Below are 22,560 nucleotides of genomic sequence, written 5' to 3'. Positions count from 1 at the left end.
CAACAGGGGGTGAACATTAATGAATAACCAAACATTCATATGAAGCTATTTTCAAAAACAGACAACCCTAAATCTGGAAGTCTAGCTGGAAATTTTGTCTCAATTACTGCACCACATTCCTCAACTGCATCAGAGGGTGCACTCCTGAAATGATGCAGCATTAGACAATGGTCATTTTACAATATGTAATACTCTCTAAAAGATCAAACATTCCCTTAAGTTTATATCGAAGAACCTGATTCATCCTATACATATGACCAATAGAATAAGACACAGTTCAATACACACATCACGAGGTTGAATTTAACAGAGCAAGGGCAGAGAGAAGATCATCTAGAAAATAAGTACCTTACTCCATTAAGAAATTCAGTTGCAATATGCATTTCATTGAAAAAGAAAATAGATAGAAGGAAAACAAGTGCACTCTCAGGATCACTGTTCTTACCACATTTAACATGTAATTTTACCACTGGGAGATTTCAGTTCACTGTAACATATTATGATAATTCAAGCACATCACTTTATGCCAATCAGTAAAATGGAAGATATCAGCATAACTGCAACATTTTCAGTTTGACAAACATAAGAGAAATAGCTCTTGCATATCTGTCACAGCTATCAGAAAATTAAAGTATAAAATTTATCAACATTTAGTCATCTCACAGAAGCCACAAATACTTTGCAGGCTCTGATGCCTACCTTGTCCATTACATCCTTTATCTGTAATATACTAAGTACAGCCATGTGAGCAACCTCATGACTGTTGGGCTGGTCCCTCAGCATTTTCTTAATTGCATATACTGCCCGAACAGTTTCCTGATGCATCAAACCAGTCAGTTTTGTGCAAAATTCATCGAAATATTCATGTGAGATCGTGGTACTGGACAGAATAGCAAGAATTGGTCCCACCTAAAATAAATATAAAATAACTATCTTCACTCTGTTAACTATTTAAAAATATTTGAAAGTATCACAAGGGGACTAATGTTAGATGTATGGCAGCAGTAGCTGAATATACTGTATTTTATTTTTCAAAAAATATTGTTGTCACTATTGTGCTTTCTCATACAAAAATGATCATAAAACATTATGCCATAAAAACTGTGCTCCCAGAAAAGACTCAAATTGGGAGCATTGAATTTCTTGAAGGCTAACATTCATACTAATTACACTTTACATGCTCAACTAGAGATAAAAAACAGTTTCAATATCTCAGTAATGATACCCAACTAACCAAAGGAAAATACTGTAGTCACTTCTGAAACATAATTAACTATTGCTCCTGAGAGAAAATGCAAGCACACTTAAATTTTGTGAACATACCTGTAAGGCTAACAGCTGATTCTCAAATTCATGCTTCCTGGCTTCAGGATCAATTTGGATTATTTTAATAAATTCGTGCCACTGGAAATGAGACTGGACAATAATTTTCAGAGCGTTTCTCACAAAACCTTTTGCAAACAATGCAGACAACAAGTTTACAATACTTGCATCTATTTCCTTCACATGTTCTAATGTTATGTGGCCAGACAAACTAGCCTTGTATTTGAACAAAACAAAGTAAAGGAGTGCTAGGAATCTTGATACTTGTGCAACAAATATATTGTCAAGGCTGCCATTTAACAGTGACCATGCCACTGTCTCTAAACTGTATTTGTTTATAATGCCACACAAAACAGCCAAATTTCTTACATCCATTGAGGTTTCAAAAACGTAACACATTATACCTATACTTGGTAACATTTTGTCTTGTTTGCTTTTTACGTCTACTGCGAAGCTGTTTCTGCCAATAAGAACAGGATTCATGGCGTATCTCATAATTTCTTCAACAGCTGCAACACCAGGTGTGCCATCCTTTAGCAAGTTACTAAAAAGATCTGCGACAAACTTTTGACCTTCCCGAGCAACATATATGCTTGCATCACTAAGGCAGAAGTTTATGACATCCTTCCACAACCCTAAAATTGAGCAAAAAGAAAAGTAATTAAATGATAATGCTTATGTTTAACTGAAGAAAAAAAGTTGTTTGGACACACACACACACAAACACAGAGAGAGAGAGAGAGAGAGAGAGAGAGAGAGAGAGAGAGAGAGGGGGGGGGGGGGGGGTATTCTACAATAAAAAACAACGAATGGCAAAAGTACAGACTCAGCAACCAGAGACTGTGGTCACACGTGTGTATGCAATTTGTGTTTGTGTGAATTTGTGTGTGTGTGTGTGTGTGTGTGTGTGTGTGTGTTCTCGAATTCCGATGAAGGCCATTCCAGCCAAAAGCTTACTTGTTTGAATCTTTTTGTTGTGCTTATCTGTGACTCAACATCTTAGCTATATGTGAGCAGTAATCTATCCTCTTCATAAATTTATACTTATATATACTGTGCATATGTCTATTGTGAGCAGCTTGTTTTCACTGTATTATGATGATAACTCCTGTATTAATGTGATAAGTACCCTGGATGAATACATAAATCAAACCACAAAGTTTTCTTCATATGACGAAATAAATAAATGCAACATTCTTAACTTAACAGCTGAATAAAAATTATGACTTAATCTGTAACAATTGAGTGCTTTCCAACTAGAATTTACACAAAATCATAATTGCTATATACACAAGTGGTAACATTCACATAAAAGACATTTACCATTAGCTACTACCCATCTTCTTCCTTCCTTATGCTGTATGACTGACGACAGCAGAATAGTATAAGCTAAATTTAATGAAACATTTTTGTTGTTCTGAAGCTTCATTTTTTGACAGAAGATACTGACAGTGTTCATTTTCTGTAGAAAGGTAAATCTGTGTTCATCATGTGTAAGCACTGCCAATAGTCTCAAAGCAAATGCCATTAATGAAGGGTGAGGTGGCAATAACTGCCATGACTCTTGCACTTGGTGGAGCCACTCAAGACACAGACCACCACTTGTTGACCAGTTACCATTTTCTGAAATAAAAACAAGGTGCTATTTAGCATCACAAAACAAAAATCAACACAGAGAGCAAGCTAATGATAAAAAAAAATTCACTATGGGACCCAAGGGAGGGGGTGGGGGGGGGGGGGGGACTGAGCTAAAAATGGTAAAATACAAGTTAATGATGAACATAACTAGGAAAAACCATCTTTTATTATTTGAATATGCTCTCTGTGGTGCTGGTTGAGGCAGTCACTTTGATTAAATATCGAAGCATAGCATCACAAGTCAACATGAAATGGAACAAGGAAGTTGTACGGAAAGCTAATAATCAACCTATATCTACATCTATACTCTCCAAACCACTGTCAAGTGCATGGCAGAGGCTATGTCCCAGTATATCAGTTATCATCAATTTTTCCTGTTCCACTCATGTGTATAGAGTGGGAAGAATGACTGTTTGAATGTTTCTATCCAAGCTGTAATTAATCTAATGTTGTCCTCATGATCCCTACAAGATCAATAAGTAGGAGGTTGTCATATATTCCTAAAGCAATCATTTAAAGTCTGCTCCTGAAATTTTGTAAGTAGACGTTCTCGAGATAAATAACACCTATCTCTTCTTTCGGCATCTCTGTGACACTTTCCCACAGGTCAGACAGATCTGTGCTCTTCATGCTGTCCTTCTCTGTATACGCTCAATGGCCCCTGTTAGTCCTCTATGGTATGCGTCCCAAATGCTTAAGCAATATTTTAGAATGGGCCACACAAGTGATTTGTAAGCAATCTCCTTTGTAAACTGACTGCATTTTCCTAGTGTCTACCGATAAACCGAAGTCTGGCACTTGCTTTATTTACAACCGAGCCTACATGATTGTTTCATTTTATATCCTTCCAAAGTGTTACACCAAGGTATGAATTCATCTAGTCATTGATATTATAGTCAATAGGATGCTACTTTTTTTTTCATTTTGTTAAGTGCACAATTTTACATTCTTCAACATCTAAAGCAAGTTGCCAATCTTTGCACCACTTTCAAATCTTATCAAGATCTGACTGACTGTACAGCTTCTTTCAGAGAGTACTTCATTATAGATGACAGCATCATCTGTGAGATGTCTGTGGTTACTATTAATATTGTCCACGAGATCATTTATACACAACATGAACAAAAGGGTCCCAACACTATTCCCTGGGGCATTCCCAAATTTACTGATGACTCTCCAACCAAGATAACATACTGTGTCCGCACTACCAAGAAATTCTCAAACCTGTCACAAATTTCACTTGATCAGCTCATACAATCATACTTTCCATAATAGGTGTAGATGAAATACAGAGTCAAATGCTTTTCAGAAATTGAGAAATACTGACTCTATTTGACTGCTTTGATCTGGGGATTTCTCATGAGAGAAAAGAGAGAGTTGGGTTTCACATTATCAATGTTTTTGGGATCAAAGTTTGTTAGTTTGAAGGAGTTCATTCTGTTCGAAGTATCTCATTACATTTGAACTCAGAATATGTTCTAAGATTCTACAACAAATGAATATCAAGGATACTGGATGGTAGTTCTGTGGGTTGCTTTTGCTATCTTTTTTGTAGACAGACCTGTGCTTTCTTCAACTACTGGGCATGGTTCGTTATTCAAGGGATTTATAACAGATTGTAGTTAGAAGAGGGACTAACTCACCTGCAAATTCAATGTAGAATCTCAGGGGTTCCATTAGCCCCTACAACTCCATTCAATTTTAACAATTTCAGTTGACAGCATTGACACTAATATCTATTTCACTCATCTTTTCAGGGGTACAGGAATTAAATTGGGGCAAAAGTCCTGAGTTTTCCTTTGCAAAGGAAAATTTGAAAACAGAGTTAAGCATTTCTGCTTTTGCTTTGCAACGCTCAATTTCGGTGGTCAAAGTGCTGCGCATGGCAAACTGGGGCTGTCCAAAACTGGTACTGAGGCAAGTGTGGTGCGCCACAGACCACAGATGACAGTAGTGAACAATGGCTCTGGAGATGTGTACAGATGAACAGACGTGCAACTGTTGAACAACTGACCGCCTAGATGAACCAAGTGTTGTAGCTGCGACCAGGACGGTAGCGGGGTAGCAATGACGGAAAGCACGGCGAGACCCGCAGAGAGGCCCGCGAACAACAACACAATGGGAGAGGATGGACACGACCAACGAAGGACAGAACGAATACAACCAGACCGAACAAAGAAGTCACAAGGAAACAAACACGTCCCCTCGTACACAGAACAAGGAAGTAATCTGTCTAGCATGAAGTGAGGTGTAAACCAACATACGCGAGATTAAACTGGCTGGCTGAGCGAGAGGCAGGCGCTTAAGTACGCTATCGGGGGTGCTGCTATTGGCCGCTGGGACCATGTGTTCCACTGTGGCACCCTCACACTAAAAGCGGGTCAGGAGGTGCACGCTGCCACAGCTTACGGCGCGATGGTGCGGAGACCTCTATGGGTCTTCAACGTCCATGACGTCTGGCACGGATTCAAATTCCACGGCTCGCAGTACCAGACCAAGCACCTATCAACAGTGTCTCCTCAATGAGCGTTCAGCAAATGTTGTTGCGTATGGCCCTCCACAGCAGGCACCTGGTTCATGCACTCATGCTGACCGCTGTTCAGCGGCAACGAGGCTGAAAATTGCATGCCAATACCACAAATGGATATCTGTGGCATGGTGACAGGTGGCCTTTTCAAATGAATCATGTTTTACACTCAAATGGAGAGGTGGCTCTTGGCGTGTGGCATTCCCTGGGCGATCTCATTATTCTGGAAGGCACAGTGGATCAACACAAGTATGCATTTACCCTAGGATCATGTCCACCCATACACATAGTTTATTTTTCCTTGGCATGATGGCATCTATCAGCATGACAATGCAACATGTCACACAGCTTGCAGTGCAGATGTGTGGTTCAAAGAGCACCAGGAGCAGTTTACTTTACTCCCCTCGCCGCCAAACTCCCCAGTTTTAAACCCGATCTACGATTTGTGGGGTCACCTTGATCGAGCTGTTTGCACCATGGATCCTCAACCGAGCAACCTAGCACAGCTGGCTGTGGTACAGGAGTTGGCATGGTTCCATATTCTTGTCAGTACCTTCGAGAACCTCTGACTCTCTTCCTGCACGTCTCTCAGCTGTCCGTGCTGCAAATGGTGTTATTCTGACTTTTGACAGTTGGTCACATTAACATGACTGGACATTGTAGTTTATGTGACATATAAACTCCTCTACTTCTTTTAGGTGCCCTTTGTACCTCCTGCTACAACTTTCTCATGGTCATTGATACCAGTTTCAATGTGGATGTCCTCAAAGTGGTCTGGTCTATTTTTTGCCATTAGACCCAATATATTTACATCACGAGTCCCGGGGTCCCAAATTATTTGCTGTAGTTAGTTTCCAAAGAAGGCATTTAGTAATGTTTGACAGATAGTCTTGTCCTGTCAACCATTTACAACTCTGTAATTATCCTTATTGATTGATTGATGTTAAAGTCACATAGGTACAAGCAAACTGAGAGTTTCTCTAAAGTTTTCGGCTACACCAAGAGGTGAGTCTGATGGTAGGTAGAAGCATCCATTATAATATTATGCCCATTCCTAGTCTTGCCCAAACGATTGCATATCCAGCTTCAATTTCTATCTCAATGGATTGAGTTTCTTGTCTACAGCAACAAATACACCATCTCCATTTCCCAGTAGCCATTGCTTTTGGTATACATTTAATTTTCCCCAAAAATCTCACTGCTGACAGATTTAGATTTTAACTAGCTTACTGTACCTAACATTATGTGAGCTTCATTACTTTTTAGGTCTACAACTGCTCACAGAATATGCAGTGTAGCCAGAGCTTTATGTCCTTGTACGCTATTCTCCAGATCAGGAAGAGTCCAGATACATCCCTGATAGACACAATCTTTCAGATATAGTCACGACCAGAAGGGACATGGATTTAGGTTGGGTGTTCTGCAACTCCACACATCCTGAAATTGCACAGAGATCATGCGGTCGTTACTGAACGTTTTTTGAAGCAAATCTTTCAACTGTCAAGCAACATATGGTATCACCCCATCTTGCATGAAAATAGTGGTGTCGACACGGTTGCATTCTTGGAAAGCTGGAGTCACGTGTTGCACAGGGAGGTCCTTATAACATGCAGATGTCACAGCGCACCTAACAGGCTCGCGAGGTGTAATCACCTCAAAGAAAAAATGTACTGAAACTGAAGGAGCTTGTGAAATCACACCATACAGTCACATCAGCTATGTGCAGTGGATGTTCCTGCACAATGTGTGGCAGAGTATACCCCCATATGCAACAGTTCTGGGCATTCATGGTAATGCAGAGTAAAATGTGTCTCGTCTATCCAAAGAATATCCTCTGGCCACATGTCATCTGTTTCCATGTGTGCCAAAAACAAAAGAGAAAAGTTATGGTGTTGTAGACTATCTTAAGGCTTCATTTGGTGCACATTCTGAATCTTATACAGATACCAGTGTAAAACGTGTCGCAAAATCTTTTGAACAGTTGACCAGGGGAGAGGCAATATCCTTAACACAACTCAAGCACTTGATGCAGAGTTTGAGCCATGTGCTGCACAGTCAGCTATAGCTACAGCAACTTTATCAACAACTGCCAAGGAAATAGGCCATCTCCCTCTCCCTGTTGCACCATCTAATTCATCTGTTTCTTCAGATTTCTTGATCATTCTCTTTGATACATTTATTGACATGGGGCCTCTTCTCCACAGGTGTTTCTTTTGGCATTATTCCCGCAATACAGTGCTGCTATTGCTGCCATTCTCATAAAGCAGTGCATGATCTTTCTTCTCAATAGCCACTGCATTTTGTACAGACATCTTCCAACCTTCTTAACCCTTTTCATCAACAGTCACTTCACGAAAGACACAAACGACACAAAATAGCTTCCTGATGTCAAAATAGAAAACATTTCACATTCTGATTGCTTACAAATGGTTCAAATGGCTCTGAGCACTATGGGCCTTAACATCTGTGGTCATCAGTCCCCTAGAACTTAGAACTACTTAAACCTAACTAACCTAAGGACACCACACACACCCATGCCCGAGGCAGGATTCGAACCTGATTGCTTACAGTGCTATATTTTCACTTGATGGCAGAAAGTGGAACTATTATTGTTTCAGCATACTCCAAAAGTGCACCAATTAATGAACATACCTACGTTTCAACATCCGGCAATGTGTATAGCCCACATAGCAGCACTCGGAACAGCCTCAGTTTAATTATAACCACCCAGTACTAGATTTTTTTTCTGTATAACCATACCATAAGATATGTCACATCCTAAACACTGGAAATGGTTTTAGTTTGATTTATAGGAGCTGTCAGATTGTAGATTGTACTTACACTGAAGAGCCAAAGAAACTGGTACACCTGCCTAACATCACATAGGGCCCTCGCAACCATGCAGAAGTGCCGCAACATGACATGGCATGGATTCTACTGATGTCTGAAATAGTGCTGGAGGGAACTGATGTCATGAATCCTGCATGGCTTACCATAAATCCATAAGAGTGCAAGGGGGTGGAGATCTCTTCCGAACAGTACATTGCAAGGCATCCCAAATATGCTAAATAATGTTCATGTCTGGGGAGTTTGGTGGCCAGCAGAAGTGTTTAAACTCAGAAGAGTGCTCCTGGAGCCACTCTGTAGCAATTCAGGATGTGTGGGGTGTTACACTGTCTTCCTGGAATTGCCCAAGTCTGTCAGAATTCACAATGGACTGAACGGATTCAGGTGATCAGACTGGGTGCTTAAGTACATGCCACCTGTCACAGTCATATCTAGAAGTATCAGGGGACCCATATCACTCCAAGTGCTCACACCCGACACCATTACAGACCCTCCAACAGCTAGAACAGTTCCCTGCTGACAAGCAGGGTCCATGGATATTTGATCTGCTTGATACAATTTGAAACGAGACTCATCTGACCAGGCATGTTTCCAGCCATCAACAGTCCAATGTTGGTGCTAAAGGGCCCAGGCAAGGCATGTTTCATTAAATGGTTCACATGCTGACTCTTGTTGATGGCCCAGTATAAATCTGCAGCAATTTGCAGAGGGGTTGCACTTCTGTCATGCTGAACGATTCTCTTCAGTCGTTGTTGGTCCCGTTCTTGCACGATCTTTTTCTGGCCGCAGCGATGTCAGAGATTTGATGTTTTACCAGATTCCTGATATTCACAGTACTCTTGTGAAATGGTCATACAGAACAATCCCAACTTCATCACTACCTCAGAGATGCTGTGTCCCATCACTCATGCGCCAACTATAACACCACGTTCAAACTCTTGATAACCTGCCATTGTAGCAGCAGTAACTGATGTAACAACTGTGCCAGACACTTGTCTTACATGGGCGTTGCCAACATCAGTGCTGTATTCTGCCTGTTTACGTATCTCCGTATTTGAATAAACATGCCTATACCAGTTTCTTTGGCGCTTCAGGGTATCTCATTTCCTTTATGTAGCTTTGCTGTCATGTATGATAACCTGTTCATCTTCAAATAAAATAAAGTTAATATGTTTATTCCTCCCAATATTTACGTCTGATTGTGTTCTCTCTCTTTTTTCATTCTCTGGTCATGCGATCTATGTAGATATTGAATAATATTGGTGACAAGCTAAATCCTAGTTTAAAGCCCTGATTTGTTTATATCTTAGATGTCATTTCCTTAACCATATCAATTCTAATTCTGGTGATCAGATGTTTAGGGATTCCTCTTCTCTCCTAAATTCTCATCTCCTTTGAATCATCTGTTTCAGTGCAAAATCATCATCTATGCGCAGTGAAGGTACTGATTGTGTCTTGCCATTGGTGTGCTTTATGTATGACCAGAATCTCTTTGGGTTTTCTGCCAGATTCCGTGACAGAGTTTCGTTATGGAAATTATTAAAAGCATCTTACATTGAAGTACGTGCTATATTTCAAACTTCTGCAAAACTTTGCCCATCTTGGGGATTTTGCGTTCTTTTAAATTTGACATGCTTTTTTCATTGCTTCTGAACCATCGATCTGACCCGTTTTGTGTATCATGGGGGATCAGTACCATCACTTATTAATTTATGTGGTACATATCTCTCAATTGCTGTCGATACTATCTCTTTGAAATCATTCCACATCTTTTCTATGCCTACATGACCAGATCGGAAGGAGTGAAGACTGTCTCTTAAAAAGGATTAACAGCATTATCAGATTTTTTAAATACATGTTCCTTTCTGTTGGTTGTGAGTGTTAAAGTATTCAGCCTAGCAGCAACTGCCTTGTGGTCGTTAATCCCTGTATTCGTCATGATAGTCCCTATTTGTCCAGGATTATTGGTTGCTAAGAGGTCAAGTATGCTTTAACAACCATTTATGCTTCGAGTGGGCTCATGAACTAATTGTTCAAAATAATTTTCTGAGACAGAATTCCAGACAATTTATGCCTGCCACTGGCTTTAAATGTGTAATTTGTCCATCGTATCGAAGGTAGATTGAAGTCATCACTGACTATAATTGTATGAGTGGGGTACCTATTTGAAATGAGACTCAAGTTCTCTTTGAACTGTTCAGCAACTATATCTTCTGAGTCAGGGGGTAAGTAAAACGATCCAATTAATAGTTTAGTCTGATTATTGAGTGTAAACTCTACCCATACTATTTCACAGGAACTATCTACTTCAATTTCACTACAAGGTAAACTACTTCTGACAGCAATAAATACTCCACCACCAACTGTATTTAATCTATCCTTTCTGAATACTGTTAGCTCATTTGACAAAATTTCAGCTGACCTTATTTCCGGCTTTAGCCAGCTCTCTGTACCTACAACTATTTGAGCTTCAGTGCTTTCTATTAGGGCTTGGAGCTCTGGTTCTTTCCCAACACAGCTATGACAATTTACAACTACAATACTGATCGTTTCTACAACCACCTTACTGTGTTTTACCTGCCCCCTTTTAGATAGACGAGCATTCTGTGATTTCCTGAGACCTTCTAACCTAAAAAACCGACCCCCGGTACCCGTGTAGCTCCTTCCTGTGTGTAGTGAACTCCTGACCTACTAAGCAGAACCCAGAAATCCACCACCCAATAAGGCAAGTAAAGGAATCTGGAGCCTACACAGTCACACAAACGCCTGAGCCTCTGATTCAGACCCTCCACTCAAAAAAATGGCTCTGAGCACTATGGGACTCAACATCTTAGGTCATAAGTCCCCTAGAACTTAGAACTACTTAAACCTAACTAACCTAAGGACATCACACACACCCATGCCCGAGGCAGGATTCGAACCTGCGACCGTAGCAGTCCCGCCCCTCCACTCAGCTCTGCACGAAAGGACCATAGTCGGTTCTACAGACGATGCTGCAGATGGTGAGCTCCGCCTTAATCTCACAATCTTTACCATTTCCGCTAGCTGCCCAAAACCAGAGAGGATCTCCTCCAATCCAAAGCAAAATACGTCATTGGTACCAACATTAGCCACCACCTGGGGTTGGCTGCACCCTGTACTCTTCACGGCATCCAGAAGCACCCTTTCCACATCTGGAATGAATCAGCCCGGTATGCACAAAGAGTGCACACTGGCTTCCTTCCCCTCCTTGGCAGCGATGTACCTAAGGGGCCACATTACCTGCCTAACGTTGGAGCTCCCAACTACCAGCAAACCCACCGTCTGTGAATGACCAGACCTTGCGGGCAGAGAAGCTTCCTCTGGAACAGAGTGGACAACTGCATCCAGCTTACAAACTTCGTCAGCCACAGATAACACCCAAAACCTGTTCGTCAAACGAACCCGGGAGGTTCTACGATCAGCCCCATGGAAAGTCTTTTGCTGTCTGCTGGACTTTGGAATGATCTCCCACTTGATCACATGTGCGGGGTCAATTTCAGTGCAGGCTGTACCCAGGGCGGCCACAGCAGTGGACCAATCGAGGGACACATGGGACGTGCTTGAAGTCCCTTGCATCCCCACATCCAACTCCCCATAGTGATACCCCTTGGCAGCACCCTTGAGCTGAGTGACGGAAGCCAACACAGGCTGGAGCTGTGAGCGAAGGGTCACCAACTTGACTCGTGTACACAGCAATTGCATTTCCTATCCATTACTGAAGTCGCTCCTGTGTGAAGCTCGTAAAAATACGTAACAAACAAATGGTGTACTCGCCTTATTAGCAGCAGGAACTCAAGGTGCTCTGTCATTGACGGCCTAACCGACACTGAGCTATACCAACCAAAAGAAACAAAAGCCTGTACAATACAAGGGGCGATACCCGGGTCGGTAACAAGGGTGGTACTGTACGTTACACTGTTATTAAAATAAAAGGTTGTGCCCAGTAAGCACTTGAACACTCAAGAAATTACAAAAATAAACTAGTTACTACACAGGTAACTGAAAATAAGTCACCCCTGTTTGAAGCTCGTAAAAATGTATAACAAATGAATGGTGTACTCACCTTATTAGCAGCAGGAACTTAAGATGCTCTAAGAGAATTCCTCCATAATTAATCAATTCAATACTAATTCCATCTAGTCCTAGTGATTTAAAAATTGTTTTCAATTCCATGAGTTCTACATTACATATTCCTTGCAGGTGTTCTTCTTTATCTGCTCCTTTGATTTCTGGATGGTGCCATAGTTCTTTATAATGTGCAATTCAGTCATATTTTGGTATTACATTTAGATTTATCATATCTCTTTCTTCTCTGTTGAGATGTTTCATTAACCTGAATGCTATTTCTTGTCTCCATGGATATTATGTTCACCTCTGCTTATAAACTTGTCCAACAGTGTACTATGTGCTGATCTTACTATTGCTTTTGCTTCACTTCTTTTCCAACTGTATTGCTCTTTAGTTCTAATGATTTCTTCTGTAAGCATTCATTATAAGCTTTCTGTTTGTCGTTAATGGCTTTTTGTATCTTTTCATTTCAATTGGTCCTACATTTTTCACCTAGCACTTCACTTGCTATCTGCTTTACAGTGTTTTAACATCAAACTATTCTTCATATGTATTGACTAGTTTGTATTTTATTGAGCAGTTATGTGAGTCTATTCTAATACTGATTTCTTAAGCTTTCTTCTTGCAATAGATGTACCTTAAATCTTTTGTTTAAATTGTTTCCAGCTTTAATTTTACTTTTTACAGACTGCTTTTTCCATCTTGACCACAGCTGGAGTTCTGGTCTTACAAGGTAGTAGTTCATAGTTATATTTTTACCTCTATATACTTGAGTGTCTATTATCCTTGGAGCTAACATTTGCTTAATAATTAATTAATCTATTAATGAACAGTAACTTTGTGCAGACCAGGTAAATTTGTGAATGTCCTTTCTTCTTAAAGAAGGTGTTCATTGCCTTCACTTCATTAAACATTACAAATTCCCTTAGGTTTGCTCCATTCTGATTTACAGTATCTTCCCCATTAGCACCTATTAAAATAAGAAGTGGCACTTTTCCAATTCTAGCATTTAAATCTACCATTAAAATTACATGGTCCCAATTGTCTGTTTTATTTAGCCATTTCTGAAGTTCTCCATAACAAAGCTCTTCTTCTTCCTTTTTCCCTTCCTCTGCTGCATAAGTTCCTATTATTGTTAGGTGTCTTCTGTCATGTTTTAATCTTACTGTTGTTATGAGTTCTTTATTGAATCATTAGTATTTTAATACTCTCACCTGCAGGGGATATTTCTTTGAGCCTTACACTAATACTTCTGGGACAGCTATCAGTATCTGGACTGGATGGAGAGTCGTCTAATCTAAAAAAAAGCTTTGTGCACCACACACACAGTCAGCTACCTGATGTATAGTGCACTCCTGGACCATTTATGTTTACTGAGTGAATTGTAGAACAGTGTAGCTCCTCTATAAAGGAGACCGCACACTGATCACTTGTGCAACCCATTCTTGAGTACTACTCCAATGTTTGGGATCCCCACTAATTGGGATTAGAGGAAAACATCAAATCAATTTTCAAATATGCTGCTAGATTTGTTACCAGTAAGTTCCACCAACACACAAAGATTACAGAAATGCTCCGTGAACTAAAATAGCAATTCCTGGAGGGAAGAAGACATCCTTTTTGTAACATACTTCTGGGAAAGCAGGGAACTGGCATTTGCAATAGACTACACACCAATCCCACTGCTACGATCACGCATCTCGTGTGATGACTGCAAACTGTGAAGACCAGATAGGAGAAATCAGGGCTCATCTGGAAGCATATAGACGGTCATGTTTCCATTTGTGAACTGAACCATATGGTGGCTTGTAGAGTATGTACTTAGACGTAGATAAAAGCCACAAATGTGAACCACTTCAGAAAGTATGAATGTACGTGGGAAAGCACAACTGCACAAATAACAAATATAAATCTCCGATAACACGCCCCAAATGCAGAAGCAAAAATTAAATTTGAGATAAAGGAAAGACAAAAGTCAGTCAGATAGTGTATGAAAAGGAAACTGTCACACAATTTGGGGCGTTGGGGCAGGTGCAACCATTATCTAAAGAGTAGAGACCAGATTATATGCATTTGCATGTTGCATATGCATTTGCATATTTGGCTCCTTTTCACCAGGTATTGCAATTTTAACTACAAACTAGTGACAATGCATAGTTTCGCTTTATGTTTACAATATTTTAGAAATTTAGACGGGCGGTCTCTAGCTCAATCTAGTTTTGATGTCTCAGATTCACAGATTGACTGTGACCTAGAACTGCATGCAATCTCTAATTGAGAGGCCACTGCCTAGAAAAATCATTACAGAAGAGGAACAGGAACAGGCAGACAGAGTCAATGATTGGTGCTTTAAAAGAAGAGCCTCCTTCTTCCTATTTAGCGGCCTACAAAGAAATGGAAAAAGTAAATCATTATACTTTGCTCATGGAGTGCACCACCTTCTTGAAGAAGTATGTTCCACATTTGTGAATGTAAATAAACTGATTTTGTCCACAAAGAAAGTGTTTCTAAAGGCTCCTGGTAGCATCAAGACCTACAAAGAAAAACTACCAAATACGCCTTTACCTCCTGAACCAGTGGTAACTCACTGGGGTATGTGGGTCGAAGCTGTATTGTTTTACAATGAACATTTCAAGGCCATTAGAGGGGTAGTAAATGACTTCAATAGTGCAGAGGCTTTGGCAGTTTGCCAGTGCAAGGAAGCTTTTAATGATTCCGGTATTAAAAAAGACATTACTGTAATAGCACTCATTTTTCCCATACACCTGCAAGTATTAAAAAGCTTGAAATTCAAGGTTTGGTACTGAATGAATCTATTCAGTTAATAAATCAAATTATTCTAGTGAACTCCTCATTGTCAGAGGTATTCCCAAGAAAACTTAAAGAAAAGTTTAAAATGTTTTAAACAATAAGCCAGGCTTTGAACCCTTGTGCCAAATTGATAGTTTTATTAATGGGACAAGTGAACTTTCACCAGAAGCAATAAATGCGAACATAGCACCCAAATTCAAATACTGCTCAGTTACCTCAGTTGATGTTGAATGGTCCTTTTCTTCTTATAAAAATGTTTTGAATGATAGAAGACACAATTTTACTACCAATCATTTGGAAAAGTACTTGGTTGTTTATGTATACAATAATAGAACAATGCAAAATAAATTGTAAATGATGCTTTAGTCAAATAGTATTAATTAAAAGTAAATGCTGTTAAAAAACTCATGATTGAGAGTTGTTTTTTACATAAAATATTACAGAGTTTTTGAGCGTGCCCCTCTGCGTGCGATATATCCCAAAGTCAGTTCTGTACATATCGATGTTTCGCTGCGACACTCATTGAACCCGCATCCACTTGTTACTGACAATTGCAAAGAAGGAACAATTCTTGAAACACGGTATGCATCCCCATTTTGCAATTTTTTGGAAAATACTCCCAGAAAGGCCCCCTTCCTAACCTCTACCAGAAAGTACTCAGAAAATGATATCAGCATTCTAAATGCACCAACTTCTCAAGTGGCCGGCACTCTTGCTCGTAACTGATATGCACAGGTTCAACTTTGAGATATAATGCACACAGTAACTATCATGTTTTTTGATTATCTGATCTTGCATATTTCGACACTTTTCGTGCATTATTTAAGCATTTTTCTTGTATATTTGCACACATATTTTAAGGTTTTTATGACGCATATAATGCGGCCTCTGGTCTCTGCCAGTGAGCTACAATTATCTTCTACTAATAAAATGGGGGGGTTGGGGGGCGGGGGGGGGAAGGCCGGGGGGGAGGGGGGGGGGGGAGTGGCGAGTGTACGTGAAAATAACTATCAAGAGAATTCACTAGCCACAAATCTGTGTTTTTCACATATCCAAAAGTATCCAAGCAGTCATGGAAAAAGGTTAAAAATTAGTTTCAATCATGATATCATACTTTCTCCATTTCCATATTTATAGGCATCAAATCAATTGACAATGTGCTGCGGAAGGCATTAATATATCAGAATGATATTTTCACTCTGCAGCGGGGTGTGCGCTGTAATGAAACTTCCTGGCAGATTAAAACTGTGTGCCCGACCGAGACTTTAACTCGGGACCTTTGCCTTTCGCGGGCAAGTGCTCTACCAACTGAGCTACCAAAGCACGACTCACGCCTGGTCCTCACAGCTTTACTTCTGCCAGTATCTCGTCTCCTGCCTTCCAAACTTTACAGAAGCTCTCCTGCGAACCTTGCAGAACTAGCACTCCTGAAAGAAAGGATACTGCAGAGACATGGCTTAGCCACAGCCTGGGGGATGTTTCCAGAATGATATTTTCACTCTGCAGCAGAGTGTGCGCTGTAATGAAACTTCCTGGCAGATTAAAACTGTGTGCCCGACCGAGACTCGAACTCGGGACCTTTGCCTTTCGCGGGCAAGTGCTCTACCATCTGAGACGAGATACTGGCAGACGTAAAGCTGTGAGGACCGGGCGTGAGTCGTGCTTCGGTAGCTCAGCTGGTAGAGCACTTGCCCGCGAAAGGCAAAGGTCCCGAGTTCGAGTCTCAGTCGGGCACACAGTTTTAATCTGCCAGGAAGTTTCATTAATATATCAGTTTCATCCATGTTCCTAATTATTCCACAATGAATAATGGTGTGAAGGACAAATTACTAAGCATACTGATCATTATCAAAAATATGCACCAATCAATTCCAGTGTGGTATTTACTTACTTACTTACTTACTGAATTAATTACTTATTTAGAAATAAGTGACAAGTTTCTTCTAAATTTTTGTAGACATTAATAACGTGGTGGAGAAAAATTCTGCTGACTTATGCTCAAAAATTAAACAATTTTTCTTACCAAAATGAGATTTTCACTCTGCAGCGGAGTGTGCGCTGATATGAAACTTCCTGGCAGATTAAAACTGTGCGCCTGACCGAGACTTGAACTAGGGACCTTTGCCTTTCGCGGGCAAGTGCTCTACCATCTGAGACGAGATACTGGCAGACGTAAAGCTGTGAGGACCGGGCGTGAGTCGTGCTTCGGTAGCGCAGATGGTAGAGCACTTGCCCGCAAAAGGCAAAGGTCCCGAGTTTGAGTCTCGGTCGGGCACACCGTTTTAATCTTCCAGGAAGTTTCATTTTTTCTTACCTTAACAATAAATCAAATGAGCACTATGTCTATTTAAATAATGACATCTCAAACATTTGTAATGGATGAGCAGTTGTAGATGATGTTTCTGATCACAACAGCATATTCCTAAAATGTTGTGTGTTCAAGAAAGATCTCAAACAAACAATAGCAACCAGGATAGTGAGACAGCTAAAACATTCAAATATAACAAATCTCAAGCAAAAGCTAATATGTCAATGAGAATAACCAATTTTGAAAATATAATATAATTGGATATAAAAAAATCTACTCACCAAGGAGCAACCAGAGAAAACACGAAGAAGTGAAGGAAATGTGCAAGCTTTCAGAGCCAGTGACTCCACCTTCTGGCAGAAGAGCAGAAGGGGAAGGATGATGGATGAAGCAAGAGGGATGAAACGGACTGGCGAGGTTTAGAAAATGGGGAGAGTTATGGAAAAGTCACCCAGTACCCCCATTAGGGAAGACTTATCGGATAGGATGAGAAAGAAAGACTTATTGCTGGGGACTGCACTGGGCGAGATTTAAAAACCTGAGAGTTTAAAGGTGGAAGATAGGGTAATAAGCAAACAGAGATTACTGACAAAACATCAGGCAAGAGTGAATACGAACAGAAAACTAAGTCATATATGTGGTAGGCAGGTAAGGTGGGGGAGCAGGAAAAATAGACAGATCAGAAAATAAAAGATACAGAAAACTAAAATGGAGTGAAAAAAAAACTGAGAAGAAATGGTGACATCAAAGAAATTAACATAAATTAAGGCAAGGTGAGTGGCGGGAACCAAGGACATGTTGCAGTGTCAGTTCTCACTAGTGGAGTTTTACGAAACCTGTGTCTGGGGGAAGAGAATCCAGATGGCACATGTGGCAAAACAGGCACTGAGGTCACAACTGTCATATAGTACAGCATGCTCAGTAACAAGGGCATTGTGTGTTGTCCGTGTACACCCTCTGTCTATGCTCAATCGTCCTAACTGATAACTCTGTGGTAGTCATACCACTCTAGAAAGTTGAAAAGTGTTTATGTAACAGCTGGTTTCACAAGTGGCTCTTTCTTTGATAGTATTTGTGACAGGGCTGGGATAGGTGGCGTTAGGAGGGTGCATAGGGCAAGTCTCACAGGGAGGGCAGGAGGGCAGTCACAGGGGTAGGAGCCAAATGCTAGGGAAAGAAATGTAGAAGGAATATAATGTCTGACCAGCGTATTGCAGAGGTTGGGGGGAGGCGGAGGCAGAGGGGGGGGGGGGGGGTGGGGGGCGGGGGGGCTATTTTAGGTGTAGTGTACAAAATGCCACATAGAATGAACTTCATTTCAGGGCCTGATTTCAGGAAATCACAGACTTGCTGACTAATACTTTGACAAGGCTATGACTTCCTAAAATCATGCCCTGTGTTGTAGCACGGTGATGCACTGCTTCTGCATGGCTAGTGGGCATGATTACGTAACACAGACTGCTGGTATGGTACCAAGAGTTAATAATTGATATTTAGTTTTGAGTTATTAGTAATTTTGCACATAAGAACAGCACAAAAATTGTTAATGTTTCCAGGATTCATGGCTAGCCCACGCTTTCCTATGTCCTTTCTTCAGGAGTGCTAGTCCTGCAAGTTTCACAGGGAAACTTCTGCGAAGCTGGAAGATAGGAGATGAGGTACTGGCAGAAGTAAAGCTGTGAGATGAGCTGTGAGTCATGCTTGGGTAGCTAAGTCAGAAGAACACTTGCCAGTGAAAGCCAAGTCTTGGTCTGGCACACAGTTTCAATCAGCCAGGGAGTTTCAAAGGCAGGTCATTTATAAATAGCATAAAGTAATTATTTTATCTTGTTTAGGAAGGGAAAGTCACTGGCTTTTATGTGGCGAGTGCTACTGGGAGTGGGTACTATTTTTTAAGTACTATTTTGGGTGATCACAATTGGAATCGGGATTTTTGATGCAGCTTAATGTCAGTTTTATTGAATCAGTTTGAGTGCGCTACTTGTGGCACCTCGATCAACTCAAACAACTCACTTTACCTCTACTTTATCATGCTGCATTAGTTTTCTAATTTCTAATTAATATTGACAATAAAACCTTCTGGAAGATTAAAACTGTATGCCAGACTGGGACTTGAACCCAGGACCTTTGCCTTTTGTGGGCAAGTGCCCTATTAACTGAGCTACCTGAGCATGACTCTCAACACATCCTCACAGCTTTATGTGTGTCACTACCTCATCTCCTACATTCCAAATTTCAAAGAAGTTCTCCTGCAAAACTTGCAGGACTAGCATTTCTGGAAGAAAGGTTACTGTGGGGACTTGACTTAGCCACAGAATGAATCCTGGAAACATTAAGAATATTTATACTTAAAGTATGTGTAAAATAAGGAAAAATACTAATATCTCAAAAATAAATATCAATTCCTAACTTTTGGTACCAGATCAACATTCCATGTCATACGAGCAACTTCCTTTGTGGCACTGCTTAGCTCTGCTCCTCTAATATATCAAAAGATATTAATTATCTTAAATTATGATATCTTCATCTTTATGGCTTTATAACTCCCGAACTATATGGCTTGGTGGAAGAGTCCCAGACCACAAATTCATGGATCTCAGGTTTGATTCCCAGTCAATCCTAAGATTTTTATCTGTCACTTATCACTTCATTCATCTTAGGCACTGTTTGTTTACGTGAAAACAGGATGCATAAACCCATCGGACGATCCACCACATGATTCAGCACTACTCTAAGCACAATGTGAAGGTGCAACCCCACTGACCGTGAGCTGAACCCTTTGGAATGTAGTGCGACCACAATTTTTGTTCTGTCATACAGGGTAGAACCATTAGGGACCATCCAAAACCATTCAATGAGATTTGAATGTGATCCGAAGTAGCAACGGGTGCTTATGCTTTTTCAAATCTTCTGTTTCATGCCCTCCTGTAGCGTGACAAAAGAGGGGTGTGAAACAGACACATGCACGAATACAATGGCATGGGTCCCTATAAAGCCCCCCAGTTCGGCAGTAGCCTCAATGGCATTCACCCTCAATTATTGAGAATTAAAAATTTGCCTTAACGGAGAAAATCTACGAAGTAGCCCTAGGCACCTGCAGGCACACAACTGTCATTGTAGATATGTCAAGTGGTTGCCTACATGCAGGTGCCTAGGACTACTTCGCAGGTTTTCTCTGTAAAGGTATGGTTTTAAAATTCTCAACACATTTTGGTTGCATCTCGCGATATTCATAGAGTAGTGCTGAATCGTCTGGGGACAGGGGGGGGGGGTGTTATCCGCAGTGTTGAAGGTTGTCCTGTTGCTCTTCACATTGCAAACTGTCATTTTCGAACACAAAATGTGTGGGAATCAATGCCCAAGAGGAAGGGATGGTTTCATTGACGCCCATTATGCCACCTTCTGAGACCTTTTCATTTCAATTCTGTGTATCTGAAACATTTTCCTCAGCCACTATTAGAAAACCATGTGATTTCAATGCACTTCTGAACTACATCACAGAGGCATCAAAAGGAGGAGTGAAAGGTGTGCAAGAGGGACTACGATCTTCTTCCCATCATGCACACTTCAATGGTGGAGTTGGGCAGAATTTTGGTGAAAATTGGTGCCAATGTGACACTCATTAAACCACTTCACATGACACATGAACTTCAGAGCTCTGCCCTTTTTTTCTGAAAGTGTCGACACCTTGCTGTTTGAAGCGTCATCGAGACAGAGGGTGACATTGCATGTCACCACACTTTTGCACCATTACAGAGGAAGGCTGTAGGCACCTTTAACAAAGAGTTTTGAAAAAGTGATCCATTAATTCTGTTGTACAATGTATTTCTCTTTGGACCCACTCACTGTCATATGCGACAAAAACATTACAACAAGGGTCAAAGCCGACGTCCAGTACTGGTAGATTCAACTGACCCAGTATAAAGTATTTACAGTTTGCAGGTTCTGCAGACTCAAAATATTGATGTATGCCAAAGATAATATTCACCTGTATGAAATTTGATCAGATATTTACATAAAGAACTAGAACTGGGAGTTCAGGAGATTCCATTCATTAGATTAAGTAAAGAAAAAAAAGTTCCTTAGATGATGGCAAAATAGTCTTCAACAAGCTACCATATGAGACAAGAAAACTGCAAAAACATAAATCTAAAGTCGTAGCACACTTGAGAAGAACAAAAATATTTCTATAACACAGACAACTTCACAGATATAAAAAAAATTATAAATGTGAATATGAATAAAATGTTTGTAGCCCACTGCGTGTAATTTAATTAATATTGCAGATAATTATGTAATTTTGACTAATAAATTACTTGTAAGATATGTAGAAGATAAGTTACTTCTACGAACCATGTTTATATATATATATATATATATATATATATATATATATATATATATATATATATATATATATATATATCTCTAAAAACAAAGATGATGTGACTTACCAAACGAAAGCGCTGGCACGTCGATAGACACACAAACAAACACAAACATACACACAAAATTCAAGCTTTCGCAACAAACTGTTGCCTCATCAGGAAAGAGGGAAGGAGAGGGAAAGACGAAAGGATGTGGGTTTTAAGGGAGAGGGTAAGGAGTCATTCCAATCCCGGGAGTGGAAAGACTTACCTTAGGGGGAAAAAAGGACAGGTATACACTCGCACACACACACATATCCATCCACACATTACAGACACAAGCAGACATATATATATATATATATATATATAATAGAGGGAAACATTCCACGTAGGAAAAATATATCTAAAAACAAAGATGATGTGACTTACCAAATGAAAGTGCTGGCAGGTCGACAGACACACAAACGAACACAAACACACACACAAAATTCAAGCTTTCGCAACAAACTGTTGCCTCATCAGGAAAGAGGGAAGGAGAGGGAAAGACGAAACCCACATCCTTTCGTCTTTCCCTCTCCTTCCCTCTTTCCTGATGAGGCAACAGTTTGTTGCGAAAGCTTGAATTTTGTGTGTATGTTTGTGTTCGT

The 22,560-nt window shown here is 40.3% G+C and overlaps 1 protein-coding gene across 1 annotated transcript in view; it reads right to left on the bottom strand.

Annotated features, from left to right (window-relative positions):
* LOC126236277 (uncharacterized) overlaps window positions 1–22,560 on the bottom strand; it is a 120,407-nt gene that overhangs the window by 79,011 nt on the left and 18,836 nt on the right. The window contains exons 2-4 of the mRNA XM_049945438.1: window positions 2,647–2,946; window positions 1,324–1,958; window positions 700–909 (exon numbers count right to left, since the gene is read on the bottom strand). Of these exons, the coding sequence (XP_049801395.1) occupies window positions 700–909; window positions 1,324–1,958; window positions 2,647–2,946 (1,145 nt within the window). The remainder of the gene's footprint in view (window positions 1–699; window positions 910–1,323; window positions 1,959–2,646; window positions 2,947–22,560) is intronic.

Source organism: Schistocerca nitens, chromosome 2, assembly GCF_023898315.1.
Source record: "Schistocerca nitens isolate TAMUIC-IGC-003100 chromosome 2, iqSchNite1.1, whole genome shotgun sequence".
Taxonomy (NCBI): domain Eukaryota; kingdom Metazoa; phylum Arthropoda; class Insecta; order Orthoptera; family Acrididae; genus Schistocerca; species Schistocerca nitens.
The sequence above is the reverse complement of the archived record's forward strand: the minus strand, read 5'-3'. Positions and strand labels throughout refer to the sequence as shown.